Source organism: Halictus rubicundus, chromosome 7 (assembly GCF_050948215.1).
Source record: "Halictus rubicundus isolate RS-2024b chromosome 7, iyHalRubi1_principal, whole genome shotgun sequence".
Classification (NCBI taxonomy): Eukaryota; Metazoa; Arthropoda; class Insecta; order Hymenoptera; family Halictidae; genus Halictus; species Halictus rubicundus.
The window spans coordinates 17,210,877-17,230,571 of NC_135155.1; the positions used below are offsets into that span (position 1 = coordinate 17,210,877).

The 19,695-nt window shown below is 41.9% G+C and overlaps 1 protein-coding gene across 1 annotated transcript in view; it reads left to right on the top strand.

The window, feature by feature from the left end:
- The window catches only part of LOC143355784 (uncharacterized), a 59,184-nt gene extending 47,384 nt beyond the window's left edge, over positions 1 to 11,800 (top strand). The window contains exons 4-5 of the mRNA XM_076790903.1: positions 4,872 to 4,937; positions 11,177 to 11,800. Coding sequence (XP_076647018.1) covers positions 4,872 to 4,937; positions 11,177 to 11,350 — 240 coding nt within the window. The 3' untranslated portion in view covers positions 11,351 to 11,800. The remainder of the gene's footprint in view (positions 1 to 4,871; positions 4,938 to 11,176) is intronic.
- Positions 11,801 to 19,695: the final 7,895 nt, after the last annotated feature.

A 19,695-nucleotide genomic window follows, 5' to 3' on the forward strand; every position in this document is an offset into this window, starting at 1 on the left:
AGAAAATTCGATCTCTCGATTCCAGGCGCGTTTCGGTCGCGCGCTTTGAATACTCAACTTACTTTGCCGATCATTAAAAGCGCAAGGATTCTTGCCTTTCGGAGCTAGGACGTTTTTTCGATGACTGCGGTGCCTTGTGGTGGAACTTTATCGACAGAGCTTTATTTAAATTTGTAGAAAACCAGAGGAATCGACATCGGTAGAAAATTCGATCTCTCGATTCTCGGCGCGTTTCGGTCGCGCGCTTTGAATACTCAACTTACTTTGCCGATCATTAAAAGCGCAAGGATTCTTGCCTTCCCGGGCCAGGACCCTTTTTCGATGACTGCGATGACTTGTGGTGGAACTTTATCGACAGAGCTTTATTTAAATTTGTAGAAAACTAGGGGAATCGACACCGGTAGAAAATTCGATCTCTCGATTCCCGGCGCGTTTCGGTCGCGCGCTTAGAATACTCAACTTACTTTGCCGATCATTAAAAACGCAAGGATTCTTGCCTTCCCGGGCCAGGACCCTTTTTCGATGACTGCGGTGCCTTATGGTGGAACTTTATCGATAGTGCAATATTTAAATTTGTAGAAAACTAGTGGAATCGACACCGGTAGAAAATTCGATCTCTCGATTCCAGGCGCGTTTCGGTCGCGCGCTTTGAATACTCAACTTACTTTGCCGATCATTAAAAGCGCAAGGATTCTTGCCTTTCGGAGCTAGGACGTTTTTTCGATGACTGCGGTGCCTTGTGGTGGAACTTTATCGACAGAGCTTTATTTAAATTTGTAGAAAACCAGAGGAATCGACATCGGTAGAAAATTCGATCTCTCGATTCTCGGCGCGTTTCGGTCGCGCGCTTTGAATACTCAACTTACTTTGCCGATCATTAAAAGCGCAAGGATTCTTGCCTTCCCGGGCCAGGACCCTTTTTCGATGACTGCGATGACTTGTGGTGGAACTTTATCGACAGAGCTTTATTTAAATTTGTAGAAAACTAGGGGAATCGACACCGGTAGAAAATTCGATCTCTCGATTCCCGGCGCGTTTCTGCGGATCCTCGCGGCAGGACCTGGTGATTTCGCTCGCAGGACACGTAGCGATGGCCATAGTGTGCCCATTCAATCAACGCCACCGCAATTGCCCAATTTCCAGGGACGTCGGACCCTGGCAACCGGACCTGGGCAAAATTTCGAGAAAGAATATTTAAAGTACTATTTGAAACAGTGTAATTTAATGTGGTTCATATAAAATACTACTTTAAATAGAACAAAAAATTACGGCGAATAGAATATTTTTATTTTGATAACCAGATACTTAACAGAAAATATTTTAATGTTGTATTTCAAATATTTCCTTACAATGAAAATAGGTTGAGCAAATAGTTAATATGAGCTAGAAGGAAGAACACAATTAGCGACTCCGCTCGTTAAGCGAAGCGCGACGGTTACTGCGTACCAACATGGCGGCGCCCTTACCGGTCGAAAACGCTGAAAATCGGACATCTTTACACACCCGTAACTTTTAAACTAGTGATCTCCTAGGATCGAAACTCGGATTTTTGACATTCTGTCTTAAAAATCTACAGGATTACATTAAAAAAGATAAAAAATTTCTGGTTTCCTGAGGTAAAGTTTCACCAAGAATATAATACGAATATGTGTATGTATAGAGAAGCCTATATAAATAGAAATTGAGCCTATATAAATAGAAATAGAGCCTATATAAATAGAAATGGAGCCTTTATAAATAGAAACAGAGCCTATATAAATAGAAATACAGCCTATATAAATAGAAACAGAGCTTATATAAATAGAAATAGAGCCTATATAAATAGAAATTGAGCCTATATAAATAGAAACAGAGCCTATATAAATAGAAATGGAGCCTTTATAAATAGAAACAGAGCTTATATAAATAGAGATGGAGCCTATATAAACAGAAATTGAGCCTATATAAATAGAAATTGAGCCTATATAAATAGAAACAGAGCCTATATAAATAGAAATGGAGCCTTTATAAATAGAAATGGAGCCTTTATAAATAGAAACAGAGCTTATATAAATAGAGATGGAGCCTATATAAACAGAAATTGAGCCTATATAAATAGAAACAGAGCCTATATAAATAGAAATAGAGCCTATATAAATAGAAATGGAGCCTTTATAAATAGAAACAGAGCTTATATAAATAGAGATGGAGCCTATATAAATAGAAACAGAGCCTATATAAATAGAAATAGAGCCTATATAAACAGAAACAGAGCCTATATAAATAGAAATTGAGGCTATATAAATAGAAATTGAGCCTATATAATTAGAAACAGAGCCTATATAAATAGAAACAGAGCCTATATAAATAGAAATTGAGCCTATATAAATAGAAATAGAGCCTATATAAATAGGTGTTTTGTTTCTCTGGTATATTTATATTTTCGTAAAGCCGATCCGATATTTTCGAGAAGCCGACCCGATATTTTCGCCGATCCGATATTTTCGCCGATCCGATATTTTCGGGTTGTCGCGCACCTCTACATCTCATCCTCGTCCGCAGAACGGTCTCGTGACAGTTGTCAGCGGCTCGGATAGCCGCGTAAAAGCGAAATGTCAGGCTGGCCCAAGGCCGGGAGGATAGACACGGAGAGGCCAAGACGAGCAAGAGAGAAAGAGGAAAGGGTGGGAGAGAGAGAAAGAGAGAAAGGCGAAGCCGCTTGCGTTACACGGCGTTACGGTCCACCGTGGGTCTCTCGCAAGCGTGTGCAAACGAGAGACCGTGCTCGAACTGCATTCCTGCTCGACCACGCCGCGCAGATTTTCATGCATTCGATCGTCCTGTTATGGACAGCTATCCAGACGATCCAAGCGCAGCTCGAACGATCGCGGGAACCTGGATTTCGATTCATCGCGGATCAAACGCGACGTCTAGACTGCGGACTTTTATGCAAAGTAAAAATAGTCAGAATAGTAAAAAAAAACAGAAGTTGAATAAAAGTGTAATTCCTTTTCTAATAACTTTAATAAGTCCAGAATGATATCCCGACGTAACTCAATTCTTCTGCCATTACTGTCTTGTAGTTGGCCATCTTTATCATAAATGCATAAAATCTTCTCGATATATGTCAATTTACCGTCCAGGAAACCCACCGGAGCCGTGTTATGTTTATACTCCTCGGCGTCCTCGGTGTCTCGAGCTTCGTGGTCGTCCTTCACTGAGTACAGTCATTTCTCGATATATGTCGCAAATGCTTGGCTGATAAATGTCGCAGTACTATCCCCACTACGGTGGGGTATAACCCGTCAAGGGAGAAGTGTAAACATAATACGGGTCGGGTACGACATTCACATGGACGAAAGAATAATAGTATCTCCTGGACGATATATGTCGCTGGCAAGACCCGTGTTGTTGACAAATATTGAGAAGACACTGCATACCCAGCGATAGTGGGGATAATTCCGCGACGTTTATCGTCCAGGCCTTGACGACATATGGAGAAATCACTGTAATTGGTTACAGTGTTGACTTCTATTCTCATACGCAAGAAAGAAATCCGCATAAGTGTTGCTACTAGTGCACTGAGAGTTTATCTGTTGAAATTGTAGGTTAAAAAATTTTTAGTGTAATAAATTTCAATATCAAATTGCAATCTAATTAGGAACGGTTCGCCGATTAGGTACGGCTTCTTGTCATCTTCCGCAGGGAGAACGAGTTGCTGAATCGTAGAATTATGAATCATTCCGTAGACACGCACAAGGGAGCTGGAATTGCAAGTTCCATCGACAGACTAACAATTAGTTCTTCGTGAGTAGGTTTCGCATTGTTGCCATCGATCCGCCGTTCCCCTCGGCGATTTTTTTCCTTCCTGGTCGGCCGTTGACGGATTAGAAACGCGGATCGCGTTCGGTGAAAGGCATCAATCGTTCCTTCTCGTAACGCTGTTGCGACAGCCGCGCGAACATCGGCTGTAAAAACGGCTTTGGAAGTTTCCTGGGCTTGCCCGCGCAAAACACTGCCAGTCTCGGAAGAATAAACAGTGGTGTATTGTTCGGCTAACGTAATCACTTCGACCGGAGAGTCGTCGTAAAACCTCCTTCTCTGAAAATAGGCGGAGAAACGGAGAAAAACCAAGTGAAACTCGGGCCGGAACACGTGAAAACCGTTCGAGTACGTGACCGTTTAAACCGCGGAGTTCCATAAAACGTTCATTACCGTCGACCACCGTCGCGTTTACGTGATACCGTTAAACGGTCGACGACAAAGTATCCAGAACTCTGGAAAATTGTTTAACAGCGAAACCAAAGTGATTACCGCCTCCGCTATCAACGTCATGAATACTTTAATACGAGCCTCCTCTCGCCAACGCACTCACGATAATCATCCCTCGCGCGTATAGTAATTCGGAGGCACGTGTTTCTTATTAAATGTACAAAACATTTCGTACGCGTGCCCCTATCCCAACAACGTACTTTCTTCCTTATCTGAAGCAGATAAAACGCACACAATTACGTGAACAACATAACAATTCTTCCCGCGTAACGTCCGCCACGATGATTTCAACGATTGCGAAGAAATTATACTTGAGTAAAAAATTTATACTAATTATTTTCACTCCGAATGAATAAGGAAAGAACACCATCTATTATATATCAACGGAAAATATCAAACGGTTGGAAAAATTGCGGTACAATCTTTTTTATAAAAGCGATGGTTTATGGTTTTTTTCTTGCCAGCATTTTCTAATTACCTTATACATGTTTTCTTCTGGTTGCATATCACTGGAACGAAAGGGTCGAACAAATTAGAAATATTTTTATGACTTTTCTTTGCGACATCGACTCATGCTGGTGGAGAGACTTCGCGTCATTAAAACTTGTTTCTCGTTGCAGGGATTTGACACTGTCGAGCGGCTGAACGAGTCCGGCGAGCTGAGGGATATGCTGAAGCCGTACCAGGTAATTAAAAGTTGCACGCTGATCTCGCGGTACCTAATCAAGCCAATCTTTTCCTTCCATCAGCCTATCAATTCGTTGAATTGTAATTACTTTAGCCTTTCGAGAATCGTCTCGAAAAGATCGTTTCGTCACCGCGGTATGCTTTCATCGTTGACCTTCGCGAAGTCACGTGCTCGTCGCTTCGTCAATTTTCTTTTCATTTGAAAGGAGACCCTCCTTCGAGAACGTCGTTACCTGAATTTCGAGCAAGCAGTAGTAAGAGAGCCGGTCGAGAGAAATTCTCGGATTCGCCGTGAGATCGCGTCAGCTTGTAATCATGCGAACACGCGGGCACGTGGAGGCTGCCTATGATCCTTCGATCGAGGAATTATCTGACTCTCGAGGAATCCCGCGCGGGGTTCCAAGAATTCTAGATGCGGCTGCGTTGTTCCACGATCTTCGGAATATCTGTGCTGCGTAGAAGAATGATCTCGGCACTGTATGACTGCGCGAGAGCATAAAGGAACTCGTGCGGCTGCGCCTGGCTAGCGTTTGCCCGTGCACCCGCAAACGCGAACGCAAGGTTGTACGATCCTTTCACTTTTATCCGACGATATCTGCTGCCACCGCCTTCCTTTTCCACCGCGATCATAAATTTCGATGTCGTGGTGATTGAGGTTTACCTTGTAGCGAGTAAAGGTCGTTTACACTGTGTGCCTGCCACTGTCACTTTCCTCGTGACGGCCACGCTTTCGGTACTTCGTCGGCCCTACGCTCGAAACGAATGTCCCGAATTCGCGATAAGGTAGAGCGACCACGTTACCGACGAAAATAAGTAAATGATTTCACGTGCCGCAACTTTTCGTCCTTATATGAGCTTTCCTTATTTGAGCTTTCAACTGTGGTGGAAAGATAAACAATATCTTCTCTGAATTCTATGAGTCGTTGGATTTTTTTCTGTCCACTTAAGGATTCTTTGTGACACTATGGCGCAGTATTTTTTCGATTTCGTCCGTCCTGAAATGATTCTTTGAATGCCAACGACTGAGGAGGAGGATGCTCTTAAATCGACGATTGCGAGATTAGCATGAAAATCCTGGATAAACGAGGTACAGTGTTTTCTCGATGTATGTCAACAACACGGGTCTTGCCAGCGACATATATCGTCCAGGAGATAGTATTATTCTTTCATCTGAATGGGCTCACGGGTTATATCCCGTGGCAGTGGGGATAGTACTGCGACTTTTATCAGCCAAGTATTTGCGACATATATCGAGAAATGACTGTACTTTATGCAGCGACGTGATTACTGTTTTATCGCTTTTGCGTTTCGTTGTGGTCTAGATAAATCACTCCGACTTTCCGACACTTTCGCGAGAGCCGACTCGACAGTTAAAATGTGGCAGGTTTCCGGTCGCGAAGGTGTTAAATCATCAATGGCGTCGGAAGTAGAGTCAGTTCGATTCTTATCGAGTTTTCTGAGTCGACGGGTTTCACTCTCCGCCGAGGAAGTAAGTTTCTAATTGGGGACGATCCGTGGCAGCTCTTTGTTCGAGCGCCGCCATTACTGAAACGGCGCTCCATTAACAAATCGAGGTCGGTAGCCAACAAAGCGAGAGAAGAAACGTAAACAGAAATGACAGTAATTGAACGTTCTGAATGAGAAACGACCACCCGGTTCGCATCTGCGGACAGCCAGCCGAGAAATATGTGCCGGGAAGAAGTTGTCCGATGGCGGGCGCGACATTTTGCAAAGAGCGGTATCGTTCGAGCAAGCCTCAAGGTCGGCCGCTTTAATCAGCGTTAACACGCGGCCGGAGCAAACGGAGCTGAAAGACGATTAACTCGTTTCGAGATTGTAAATCGTACAAGTGCATCTAATCACTTTCTTCACGGAGGAATATTTTACGCGGTGATTATGCGAGATTTACCGAGACCGGCTTTTAGTACCACGGCGCATACCTAGTTGAATATTTAGTCCAAAAATATTTTACCTCAAGCTCCAAGGTCGCGTGTAGCAGCTTGTTGAACTTGTCTTGACGTCACCTTGAATGCCAGGAGGTCATTGAAAGATATGTAGGTCTTGATTATTAATCGAAAACAATTTTTTTTCAATTTTCTACTTCAATTTTGTTTCCAGCATTTTCCTGTCGGCTAAACTTTACTTCAGGAAACCAGACATTTTTAATTTTGTTTTAGGGAATCCTGTAGATTTTGGCGAGAAAATGCCGAAAATCCAAGTTTCAATCTTAGGAGATAGCTAGTTCAAAAGTTATGCGTGTGTGAAAGTGTGCGATCTTCGGCGTTTTTGACAGATAAGGGCGCCGCCATATTGGTATGTGCTCAGATATCGATCTTAGTCCCGATGTTAGTCGGGATTAGGTTCGTGTCCCGACTACGCTTACAAATCTACGTTACCGACATCCTCGTGTGCTTGTGCGGTTTCGCTCTTTAGACGACGCGCGACGCTGAGAACATACCAACATGGCGGCGCCCTGGTAAGGCCCTGGTGACAGGCATGTCAAAAGCAATCGGTCAACTTTAAACACGCACAACTTTTGAACCAGTGAATTCCTAACATTAAAACTTGGATATTCAGCATTGGCTCGCCAAAATCTACAGGATCACATAAAAGAAAGTTGAAATTTCTGGTTTCCTGAGGTAAAGTTTAACCTTCTTGTCAGCTTGAATCGCGACTACGAGGAGTGCTTACCTTCAGAAGCTGATCAAAACATAGTTTATCAGAAGCACTAATAAGAAAATTATTAGGTAAACTAATATTTATCTCTTTCGAAAGTAAAACTAAGTCGCACAGACCCATGACGACAACCGTTTGAAATTTCGAATTTTGGCCAAGTATTTCGGTGAAAATCGTCCACTGAACGGCGGAGCGGAGGGAACCCGTTTCGCATTATTGATAGATGATTAAAAAAAGTACCAATAACAGAGATGCGTCAGAAATTTAGATAATTAAACGACGCCCACGACGCATCCTTTCCCCATCTGGAATCTTTACGCAATTCTTGCATAACGTATCATCGCTATTCTCATCTTTCCTCGCGAGGCATGCACACGTTTTGTTTCATTAACGCGCTGAATGCCAAGCGTACCACGTCATCCGCGCTCAGGTGAAACTCTCGCCGAAGAATCGTATATTGACGTTGTGTCAATACCCAGGTGGATTCCATTTAGCACGGTTTCCCACCGGCTTCAAGAAATACTTGCAAGGAAATATTGCAAGTTTCTTTCTTTTTTGTCCTTCGCCTGTAACGTTCGCAGCTGGTCGCCCGTTTTAATTTATGCTCGCAGCGGACGGAGTTGTGCAAGTTTTTCTCGCAACACGGAAAATCGGCCGAAGCTTTTCGATACGAGCCAGCAAAGTTCCGTGAACTTCCGTCGAGCATTTCGAATGTCGTAGGACACGCAATTCCACGCAAGTTCGTGTGTCGCATTCCTAGCGAGAGATAGCATTCTGGGTGATCTTCGTCGGCTTTGAACCAGTTTCAGTAACGCAGTATATGTATACTTCATTCTAGTACATAAATCGTGGGTGCAGGAAAGACGCTCGAGCAATAAACCGATCACGAGAGAAAGGAAAACGCTTGAAGAATTGTTAAGCAATTGTGAAGACATTTTATGAAATATCTTTTAATAAAACCTGCCACATTCTACATTTTATTTTTATACAATTCTTTTATTCGGAACGTGATACTTCTCAGGATGCTACGATACGAAGATACAAGGTAAACTAAAACCTACACTTCCAAGAATTAATAAAACAAAGTTTTGCGAAATGTGATATCGACTGCAGTACACCGTTAAAATGTTGAAACTGTAACCAGAAAAATATGTTTTTCTTTAGCTTCAGTTTCTGTAAATTATATCTAGAAGAGAACGTTTCGCCATTTTCATAAGGGAATTGTAGAACTTCTGACAGACTTGAGATAGAGTGACGAAACTTTTTTTTCAATTAGAGCTGAAATACGGCGAGACAGGAGAACAGAAGGAAAAAGAATAACGAATCAGATTCGACCTTGGAAATGTTTGGTAAAGTCAAACTTTTTTAAAAAGGATTTGTTCAAGGAAACGTGTGGATAAATTTTCCACTGAAATCGCAAAAGTATCATTCTTCATATTTTTCTTTGATTCCACAACAGTTTGGCTTTTACTTAAAACTTAAACTTCCGTTGAACTTCGCCAAGGCAACCCAGAAATTTTCAACTTTTTATTGTACAATCCTGTATATCTTGACGAGAAAGTGCCAAAAATGGACGTTTTAAGGCGAGGAATTTACTGGTTCGAAAGTTATGCGTGTTTAAAGGTTCTGTCCAAAAAACGATCAAATGTCCCGACCGTGCGTCATTCGAGGGTTATTTACTGTCACCATGGAGTAATTAAAACGGTCCGACGCCTTTACTGTATCCATGACCCTAATACATAGTTGCAAGAATATTGCAAGACGATTTCTCTGCCAGCGTCATCCGTAGGATTCTTTTTATAATACATTAAAATAGAATCGCGCGGAGGCGTAGTTAAAACAATAGTATGCTCTACCGCGGAGATATTATAGCAAAGTGAAAGTGTCGGTAGCTGGGTCGATCCATATTTTGAGACGCAGATCACCGTAAACCGAAGTGTCTATTCTCGTTTCCCATATCGCCCACATCGTCGCGGATGTTTCCCGAAGATCGCACCTGAAAATTAGTAAAAGTGAAAGCCTACTCGATATATGTCCAAAACACGGGTCTAGCCAGGGACATATATCGGTCAGGAGATACTATTCTTTGATCCACGTGACCTTACATACCTCGGCGACCGAGGTCTCTGGAGCTTCTTGGCCCCTCGCGGGCTATACCCCGCGGTAGTGGGGATTACTCCGCGACATTTATCATCCAGGCCTCGGCGACATATATAGAGAAATCACTGTACATCGTACGACTACGAGCAACATTCTACGACTCGAATAACTATATCACCGCGGTATTCTGAGATTATACCGCCTACCAAACTACTTGGCACACCGAGCTTTTTAATTAAACGAGATGCTCGATCTGCATAATTTATAAAGTGACCAATCACCATCATCGCGGCCGTGTAATTCAATCCGTATTATTTATTATCACAATTCGATTGCCGACGTTCGTGCAGATTATCCGACACAATTGATGACTCTTCAGCATCCCGATCGAATGAAACTCGATTATGAAATCGGCTTTAATTGATAATAATGTTACATACGTGTTTGGTACTGGTGATCGGTGATAATCATTTGTAGCTACAAATTCAATTCCACTGAGAATTTAATATCGACACACAAGTGGATAATTTGTTTTTATCACCGAGTTATTTCTGACACAGGTTATTTTACATTACTTTACAAAAATAGCAAGAATTTATCTGCTCTCTAGCCATTATAATTTTATGCATTTCAGACAAAAATGAATAGGCAAAACATGGAACAGTAGAGAAATTTAAACAATTTAGAGAACGTCGATACATATTATTTTCAAGTCACTGAAATTTCGTGCAATTGGTAGGGATCATTTTTATTTCGGCATGAAGATCCGTAGTCTACCGGCGCCGTTGAAAGTACCTTCGAAATATTGGGATATACCCTGCATAGCATAATTGTCGTTTTTTGTACTACGCAATTTTTAAAGTCTGCACGATGTTTCTCTGAACGTAGGGATGTTCAATATTACATAACATATTTTCACGATAATTACAACTTACTTTTCACCGAAAAAACGCCGAAAAAAGTGGTTTTTCTTTTTTCCTACTATGACGCACCAAACGCAGGAATTTGAAAAAAATTGAGCATAATACTTAGGACAATATCCTATTGCTAAATTAATTCTGTTGTTGTCACTCTTCGATTTCCATATGAAATCTGCATTTTTTCGATTTTTCTCGTGTTTTTCGATTTTTACAGCCAGAGTTTGCAACGGAAAAATCTAGAAACGACTCGAAGCATGTGGTTTGGTGTCCGAAATGTGTCAGATTTTTTTCAGAATTTTAAATTGTCATTAAATAGGGAAAATGGGCCAAAAACTGGATTTTCGTTTTTCCTCTATAACTACCCTTACAGATGAGCTATAGGGCTAAAACTTGGCTGAAAGGTATCTTTCGTGGTAGGCTATCGAATGGGGCAAATTGGAATAAAATCCCTTCCCTTCCATTTTGTCCACGTTTTTTTCTCGATAAATCGACCAGAGCCGAAACGAAGTGAAATAAATCGCGACTATAATTTTCATTTTCAGAGCGAGGACGCGTGCACGGTGTGCTTGTTCTGCGGCGGCTACCAATGGCAGTTGTGCCCGGTGTGCAACGGTAGCAAGAGGTCCGTGCACCGCAACGACTTCACCGCGGAATTCGTCGCGCTGAAATGCGCGAAATGCGACGTGAACGGTCTGATTCGCTGTCCCCATTGCTGAAGGACGAGGTGCTCGCCATCGAGACCCACCATCGTCTTCGAGGCCAGGCTCGGACCCCGCGGGCTCTACACCACTCTCCATTTAAGACCGAAGGTGCTACCCGAGCGTATATTGCATTAACGCGTTAAGTAATCGCGCGCGGGCCCGACTCGCGTGCCCGAGCGTACAAGCGCTGCGCGCACCCGCTCGAATTCTTTACTCCAATTTTCCGGATGGGGTACGATATCCGCTCCCCCATAAAGTCGACCCCCATGGCCCGGAAACCACGCTCACGGATCCCGCGAATCGAGTGCCACGAGCACGATCCGGGAATTCGAGATAACAGCGGCGCTTGTATGCTCGACCTCGACTACTGAACACGATCCGCGGACGCTGATTGCGCGGCAAAGACCGTGAACTGTAAAATATCGGCTAATAAAGCTTATCTAATGTTTTGTAATATGCAACTGATCCGATCGCTGTTCTCTTCTTTTTCCCGACCCTGCCCGCTTCCTTTCTCTTTGTTCTTTTTCACGACACGACTATCGCGCTTTTATGAGAATCCATTCGTTCCCGGCGGAGCGAGCCCGTATCCTGTTTCAGTAAACTGATACGCGAATTGTAGCAATAATACGCAGCATACAAACTGTTTCTCTTTTTCTTTTTCTATACCTATCTATAGAAGAAAGTAGTCTATTAGGGCTGTACGCGCGAAGATCGATAACTGCGGTTGGGCTGTTTCCCTTGGAAGTGGAACGAGCCTAACACGCCAACCGTTCGCATAAGGAAGGACCGCGGGAAAATCGGATCGAGAAAAGTTCCGACGAATAAATCTCGTTCCTGCCACGTGAAAGATTCGCATCTCGGTCCGTGACGGATTAAACGACCGACTCCGCCGTTAATTGCGAGACTCTTTTGCGCCGTAATCAGATCATGCAGCGAAAGTAAGCTAACCGTGTGCCGCATAACTCTTTGTGCTCCGATTACCGGGCCGCGTTCGGCGGATTCCGTTCGAAGATGCCGAGATCGACGCCGGGCTTTCCATTTCTCGGCTTTGCGTTTCCGCGTTGCGTCAACGTCGACTCCGCTCGAACGAAGCGAAGTCGAACAACACCGAAAATTTCGAACGCAGAAAACAATACGTATAGTACTCTCTTATGACTTTTCTTTTACCTTACTTCATTTGGAAAAATCGACTCCAAGAATCCCCTTAAAATCGATTAAATTTTATCGATTTACCGTCCACCACCTTCAATTTAAGCCCCCAAAACCGAAAATTCCTATGGAAAAGTTTGTTAACAATTTGAACGCCAAACTAGAAACCCCAAAAATTCCATAAAATCAAAGTAAGTTATTTAATGAAATAAAAATTGCAAAAAATTAAATGTACGACACTGAGTAATCCTCCAACTTTCTGGCATGTTACTGATCCTAATTAAGTTTAGTACAATGAATACATCAACGTAAAAATTCATTTTAAAACCTGCACAAATAATTCCGTCACCCACATATGTCTGACGTGGCGTTCAACGTGTTAAAATCGATCCGAAGAATACTCACAAAATCTAATGAAATTGTTTGAAAAATCCCATCGGTTACTATAATAAACAATATCGATTCTACGAGGGAGGAGGTAGGTATCAATTCTTTTTAACTCAATACGGAGTCGAGAAACGTAAGAATATAGGGTTGCCCAACTATCCTAGGAACACTGTGGATCGCCTGGTTTACTGTTCGTCGGATTTATGCCTGTTCTTCCATTTTATTACTTCCGCCCGATTATCCCCGACCACCGGCTGCCAGAGAAAGTCATCTCGATGAATCATTCCGTTTCCAGTGGGATGATCCGCCACGATTTATTCGTTTCGGCCGGGGATGTATTATGGCCGGTATAATTCGCGGGCCAAATCTGCGGAGTTGTTTTTCCTGTTTCTGCTTATTGGATCAAACCATCTCGATCACATTGATCACTGCGACGATCTACCGAACTGGGCAATCGTATTATCCGAACGTTCAAATCTCAAGTTCGGGTACTATAGATCTCGATGCTATAGGAAAAAACATCGGAGGGCGAGACTTCCTGTCAACAACGACGTCTCATGAATTTTCCGCCCAAGGTCATTTCAAGGTCAACATATTTACAGTTATGAAATGTATATTTTTTTTATCGGCTGTAGGAATACAATCATGAAAATGTCGATGACCTGGAAAATTCGAAAAATTAACACTCTTTCCTCATTGCTTAAATCACGAAGGAAATCTAATTTTTGCAGACGAGAAAAATTTCGAATTTTTTCTTATTGGTTTCACGATTATCCTGCTAATATGCTAGTGAAACGCATTACTCCGAAAATTACGGAAAGGTGGAATAGATCAGGTGTGCCATCTTTTCGTCGCGGAGCGTAGCCTCCATTATGTATACATCGATGATCCGTTCGCGGTCCGCTACTCCTTTTGGTCCATTTCCGCGTGCACCTCGGCATCTGCACGCATCGATCGCGTGCAACGCAACGCAACGCAACGCAACGCAACCTGGCAGTCGCATGGGAGCCCGGATCGCGGCCATTCCTCAAACTGCGACTCAATTTTCTGCGAACCAACACAACCGCTGATTAGGACATTCCACGGCGTACGCCCACGCTTACTCTTGTATCGCTTAGAACCGTTCACAGTCTGATTACGCTGTTCGCGGTTTCGTCACGGAGCTAAAGAAGGGTTACCCTGACCTCGCCGACAATCATTTCATCGACAAACGTTTCACCGACACCGAATTTCGCCAATCTATCCATGGATACAGATCGTCGACAATATTTTACAGATTGAGATCGTCGACCATATTTTTATCGAGTTTCATCGACAATGTCAATCTTCGGGTATAACTAGGTTCGAGGAGTATTTTATGAAACCTTAATCAAAGCCACCAATAGCGTTTTAATTCACATTATTAACTCGATCTGAAGAAACTGGAAAAAACGAACGAGCCAACATCGAATTAACAAGTACATACCACCAATTCTGGGGATAATGAAAAGTTCTCAATTTTATAAAACGAAGACATTTTCAGTAATGGTAAATGAAATTTAATTGAAACTTTTCTGTACAGTATCCAGGTCAATGTGTACAATTTTATTTCGAAATAAGAAACTCGCTACTCCTTTTCTTCTTCATTCGAAATACGGCGAAAACCGGGCCCGAACCATCGCCTTATATCGGAAGAAAAGTGTAGCGAAATATCGGCGTGGTGCAGAAGTGACTTAGAACTCGCACGAGTTCGAAGGTTAATACTAGTTTGTTCGTTTTAATATTAATTATTTACCTTTGTCGTGGATATCTAGGCCTTAAACACCACCATGAAAGTAGAGTTTTTCATTTGTTCCCATTGTCGAGGGACTATGGCGGCGCGGAGATCTGGTTTACGATTGCACGCCTCATTCCGCGAGAAAAAGGTCGGTTTCGAACATTATTTCGTTTAGATATGGAGAAAAAAAAAAAGACAGGGAAGAAAAGAAGGCGGCACAATGCCAGGCTTCACACTCGGCCGCGTTTAATTGCGTCGGCCGCGTAAAGTAGGTTCTGTCGAGACGCGTTCTGAAAAAAGAAAAAAATATATATATATATATAGAACGACGCGCCGAGGAGAACCGATGTCGTTCAAGGAAAGACGAGCTTCCGGTTCTCTGGAACCTTTAATTGCGGAACTCGCGGCGTGCTCGTTATTCGCGGATTTCACACGCGTGTGAACCTTTCTGTCGCGCGGACGGACAAGGTGAGAAATCTGACAGCGGCCCTGGGAACGTCGCTGACTGCGCGGATGAGATAGTTTTGCAGATCGTGTCGTTATCGGATTTATCTCTGGCTGGTGCTTGTCACTTGTTGCTCGGTAGACCATCGAGGTTCCGAGGTCGAACGGAAATGTTCAATTCGAAACTCGAACGAAGAACGAAGAAAGCAGCACCTGTCATTTGTCGTTTGACATGACCTGTATCATATAAGTCACACGCAAACTGGGAGCCAGAGTTGTGCAGAATTACGATTGAATTACTCCAGGAATTATAATTACACAGTAATTGAATTACTCCAGCAATTATAATTACAAAGTAATTGAATTACTCCAGGAATTATAATTACAAAGTAATTAAATCGCGTTGTAATTATATTGTAACTTATCATTCGGATCTTCGTTCAATTAAATTACGATGTAATTTGTAATTGCTATGGAGTACAATTACAAAATACTTTGTAACTAAATTACATTAATTACGAATTACTAGCAGACTTGTGGAGATTTACAATTGAATTACTCCAGGAATTATAATTACACAGTAATTGAATCACATTGTAATTATATTGTAATTTATAATTCGGATCTTCGTTCGATTAAATTACAATGTAATTCGTAATTGCAATGGAGTACAATTAAAAAACACTGCAATTAAACTACATCAATTACGAATTACGATGTAATTAAATTGAAATTAACAATTAAAGAATAATAAAGTAATTAAATTGAAATTAACAATTAAAGAATAATAAAGTAACAGGTAATAAGAGGTTGAAAAATCCATGTGAAGGTTTCAAACAGAAGGAATTTATTTAATACATATCAAGAATATATTAAGAATATATTAAGGAAGAAAATAAATTTCTGTTTCACTCCAGTTTGTTGCAATTCCGGTTGAAATGTTTATTTTTGCATAATGATCCGCCGTCTAATAATAACCAACTATATCTTCGAATTTATTGGGGTGAGATTCTATGCCAAAGTAGGTACTGTAACTTGTGATAATTAATGTAACCTGTGATAAACAAATGAAAAAGACAAGATGCATTTATAAATCTCAGTCCATGTTTTACAAAAGGAATAATCTCGACTGTAATAACAAATTTTAATCGAACTAGACAAAAAACGACTTCATGACATACATCAAAGAAATATAATAGTCGAACCAGGTCAAGAGAGATAACAGAACACGACAAAGAACTTTAATAAACAAACCAAATAAAGGAACATTATGGTATAACATGCAACGAAGGAATACAATATCGAGCAAGGTAAAATAACTTGAAAACAAACAGAGAAGTTGCAACTACCGTGAAAAACGGTATTTACAATATTCATATTACTTTAGTTTTTTTTTTCATCGCTTTATGAGTTTAAAATGAAATGGAGCAAATGAAACAGAAAATGAAAGCAAAGTGTGGGCAGTGGCACTTCCTTGCCAGCTGCGTAGCAAACACTCTAATGGTTTTAACGTATATCACGTATCACCGAAACGTGGCTCAAATAGATGCGTCTTCGATTGAACGTGTAATAAGCCGAATCGATACCATACTCCACCTCAAAAAGTACATTCGTATTAGGGAGCAATTAGCTGGCATGCGTCGTTGCAATACACCGAATTCATGATGCAACGTCGCGTCAGCCACATTCAAATCGTGAAACGCAAAACCGTCGTGGAACGCACGTTTAATCTCTGCAACTACATCTCGTTTACCTTGTTTACCAATTCCCAGTAACCGTGAAGAGACACAACACCGTCATTTCCACTTATCTTGGGTACCGAGAAACAGAAAGGTGCAAACAGGTTAATTCTAGAAAATTACGTTGTCATGGAAATCGTGGCGTTGTTACGAGCAGGAGGGTAATTCAAACCATGAAATGATATCCATTAGGGAAAATAAAAAAAAAAGGTCCGAGTAGTAATCTCCTTTGTGAATTTGTAATACACCATTGTTAACAGGTTGGCTGCCAACAACAATTGCAAAAACAATCCCACAAAATCGGAATAATTCAGTCGTTGCAATTAAATCTGCACGGATTATCTTAAACCCTTTTCGAAGCAAACCCTAAACCCTTGAAATCCCCTATTGTGTGGACAATCATCCATTCGTTTCCACCATCAAAGACACCAAGCGTACTTTAAATTATCAATTTATAGTGATTTCTCTATATATGTCGCCAAGGCCTGGAGGATAAACGTCGCGGAATTATCCCCACTACCGCGGGGTATACCCCGTGAGGGGCCGAGAGAGGCCTCGAAGAGATCGGCAAGACCCGTGTTGTTGACATATACAGTGTTTTCTCGATATATGTCAACAGCACGGGTCTTGCCAGTGACATACATCGTCGAGGAGATACTATTCTTTGATCCACGCCGAACCTCGTATCCGACAAGTGTTATGTTTACACTCCTCGGCGTCCCCGCGGTAGTGGGGATAGTGCTGCGACTGTTATCAGCCAGATAATTGCGGCATATATCGAGGAAAGACTGTATCGAGAATTCACTGTGTATTATTCACCCTGAGATAGAATTCCAGTGTTACGTACTGGAAACAGCTCGCAAGATGTTCTTCCATAAATACAGTCGGAGTGATTTTAAATCAGTAATTCGCATGTGTAATGCATGAAGTTCTACGATCAACAGTTGTACAGCTCTTCAACAGCTTGAACGGTCGGTTTTTTATACGAAGACGGATAGCAAAAAGTTGGAAACCGGTGCTTTCTCGCTTTATGAGTTTAAACTTCGAAATACATCAGCGAGGAAAGTTTTATACCACTCCCTTTGCAGTTCTGATCTGTTTCCTTGCGATTACCATTTAGTTTTACCCGTGTCGAACTTCGTCGCAAGTAGCAACTTCAGAAATAGCGCCGGCGTCAAACTGGCATTTGATTCATTTCTTGCGAGGAGGACTTCACTGACATTCTAACAAGTTCTTCTACATTTGAACGAGCACAGCCTATTCACTTCCTATGGCTTCATATCCTCATATAAAAAAAAACAAAAAATAGAAAATAGAGTACAGTGGATTTCCGGAACGAAAACAACAAATAGAATACAATATTATTGGGACAGTAAACGCTTCAATGGGAACAAACTACAGTGATTTCTTTATATATGTCGCCAAGGCCTCCATGATAAACGTCGCGGAATTATCCCCACTACCGCACGATATACCCCGTGAGGGGCCACGAAGCTCGAGTATGACTAGGGTATGTCTCCTGGACGATACATGACGCTGGCAAGACCTGTGTTGCTGACATTAATCGAGAATTCGCTGTATCTAATGCGTGACAGTTAACCGGAAGTCAAACCGTGTTAATAATAACGACGCTTAGGATAAATGACTACTGGCTTAGAGTGACTGACTACTGGACCAACGTAACACCAACGTAACACCACCGACGACCAGGTACGCGCGAACCCTCGGATCGAAAATCGTGGTTCGGTAGACAATTAGGCTCGAGTGCCAGTTATGCAAGTTCGTTAGCGACGGATCAACGGTTCAATTTAAATTCCGTTTATTAACGGTGTCAGATTGACGGCAGTTGTTGCGTTCAAGCACGCCTTCGTGTTGTCAACGGAACGTCACGTACATTGTCGCATACATAGACCACATATACTTATGGACCCGGCATAGGTATAGTACGTGCATAGCAAGGCCGAGAAAGACGAAACGATAACGGGAACATGTGAGGTCACATGATACTTCCAAAATGGCTGACACGGCATACTTTCGTTATAATACCTTAATAAAACATATAGAATAAACATTTGTGTCTCGAACATACTTTATATATTGACTGTTTCATGATAAAATGCCAAATTCTTTGAAGTTATCCATTTTTTCCTTGTACAGTCTATTCTCGATGTATGTCAACAACGCGGGTCTTGCCAGCGTCATGTATCGTCCAGGAGACATACCATAGCCATATTATACCAGAACCGTGTCATGTTTACACTCCTCGGCGTCCTAGGTCTCTGGAGCTTCGCAGTATTTACTCGATATATGTCCAAAACACGGGTCCAGCCAGGGACATATATCGGTCAGGAGATACTATTGTTTGATCCACGCGACCTTACATTCCTCGACGTTCGAGGCCTCTCGAGCTTCTTGGCCCCTCACGGGGTATACCTTTCGGTAGTGGTGATAATTCCGCGACGTTTATCATGCAGGCCTTGGCGACATATATAGAGAAATTACTGTGTATCGTACGACTACGACTTGGATAACTATATTACCGCGGTATTCTGCAATTATACCGCCCACCGAACTACTTGGCACAACGAGCTGTCTAATTAAAGGAGATGCTCGATCACAAAAAAATTATTTATGCATTACTTAACACTAGGTTTACGGGACCCGTCCAAACGAGGGGTTCTAATATTTTTAATTTACGATTACTGAGATTGTGAAGATCCATCTACGTGGAATTACTCAACAAACTTATTTCCTTAGGTATATATTATTTAAAAAATGGCTGAAAACTTGGATAGACACGTTCTTCTTATTTTTATAAAGTAATGTAAAATACTCAAAAAAAGGAAAAAAGTTACTTGTTTTTAAGAGGTGTACGAATACGTTGT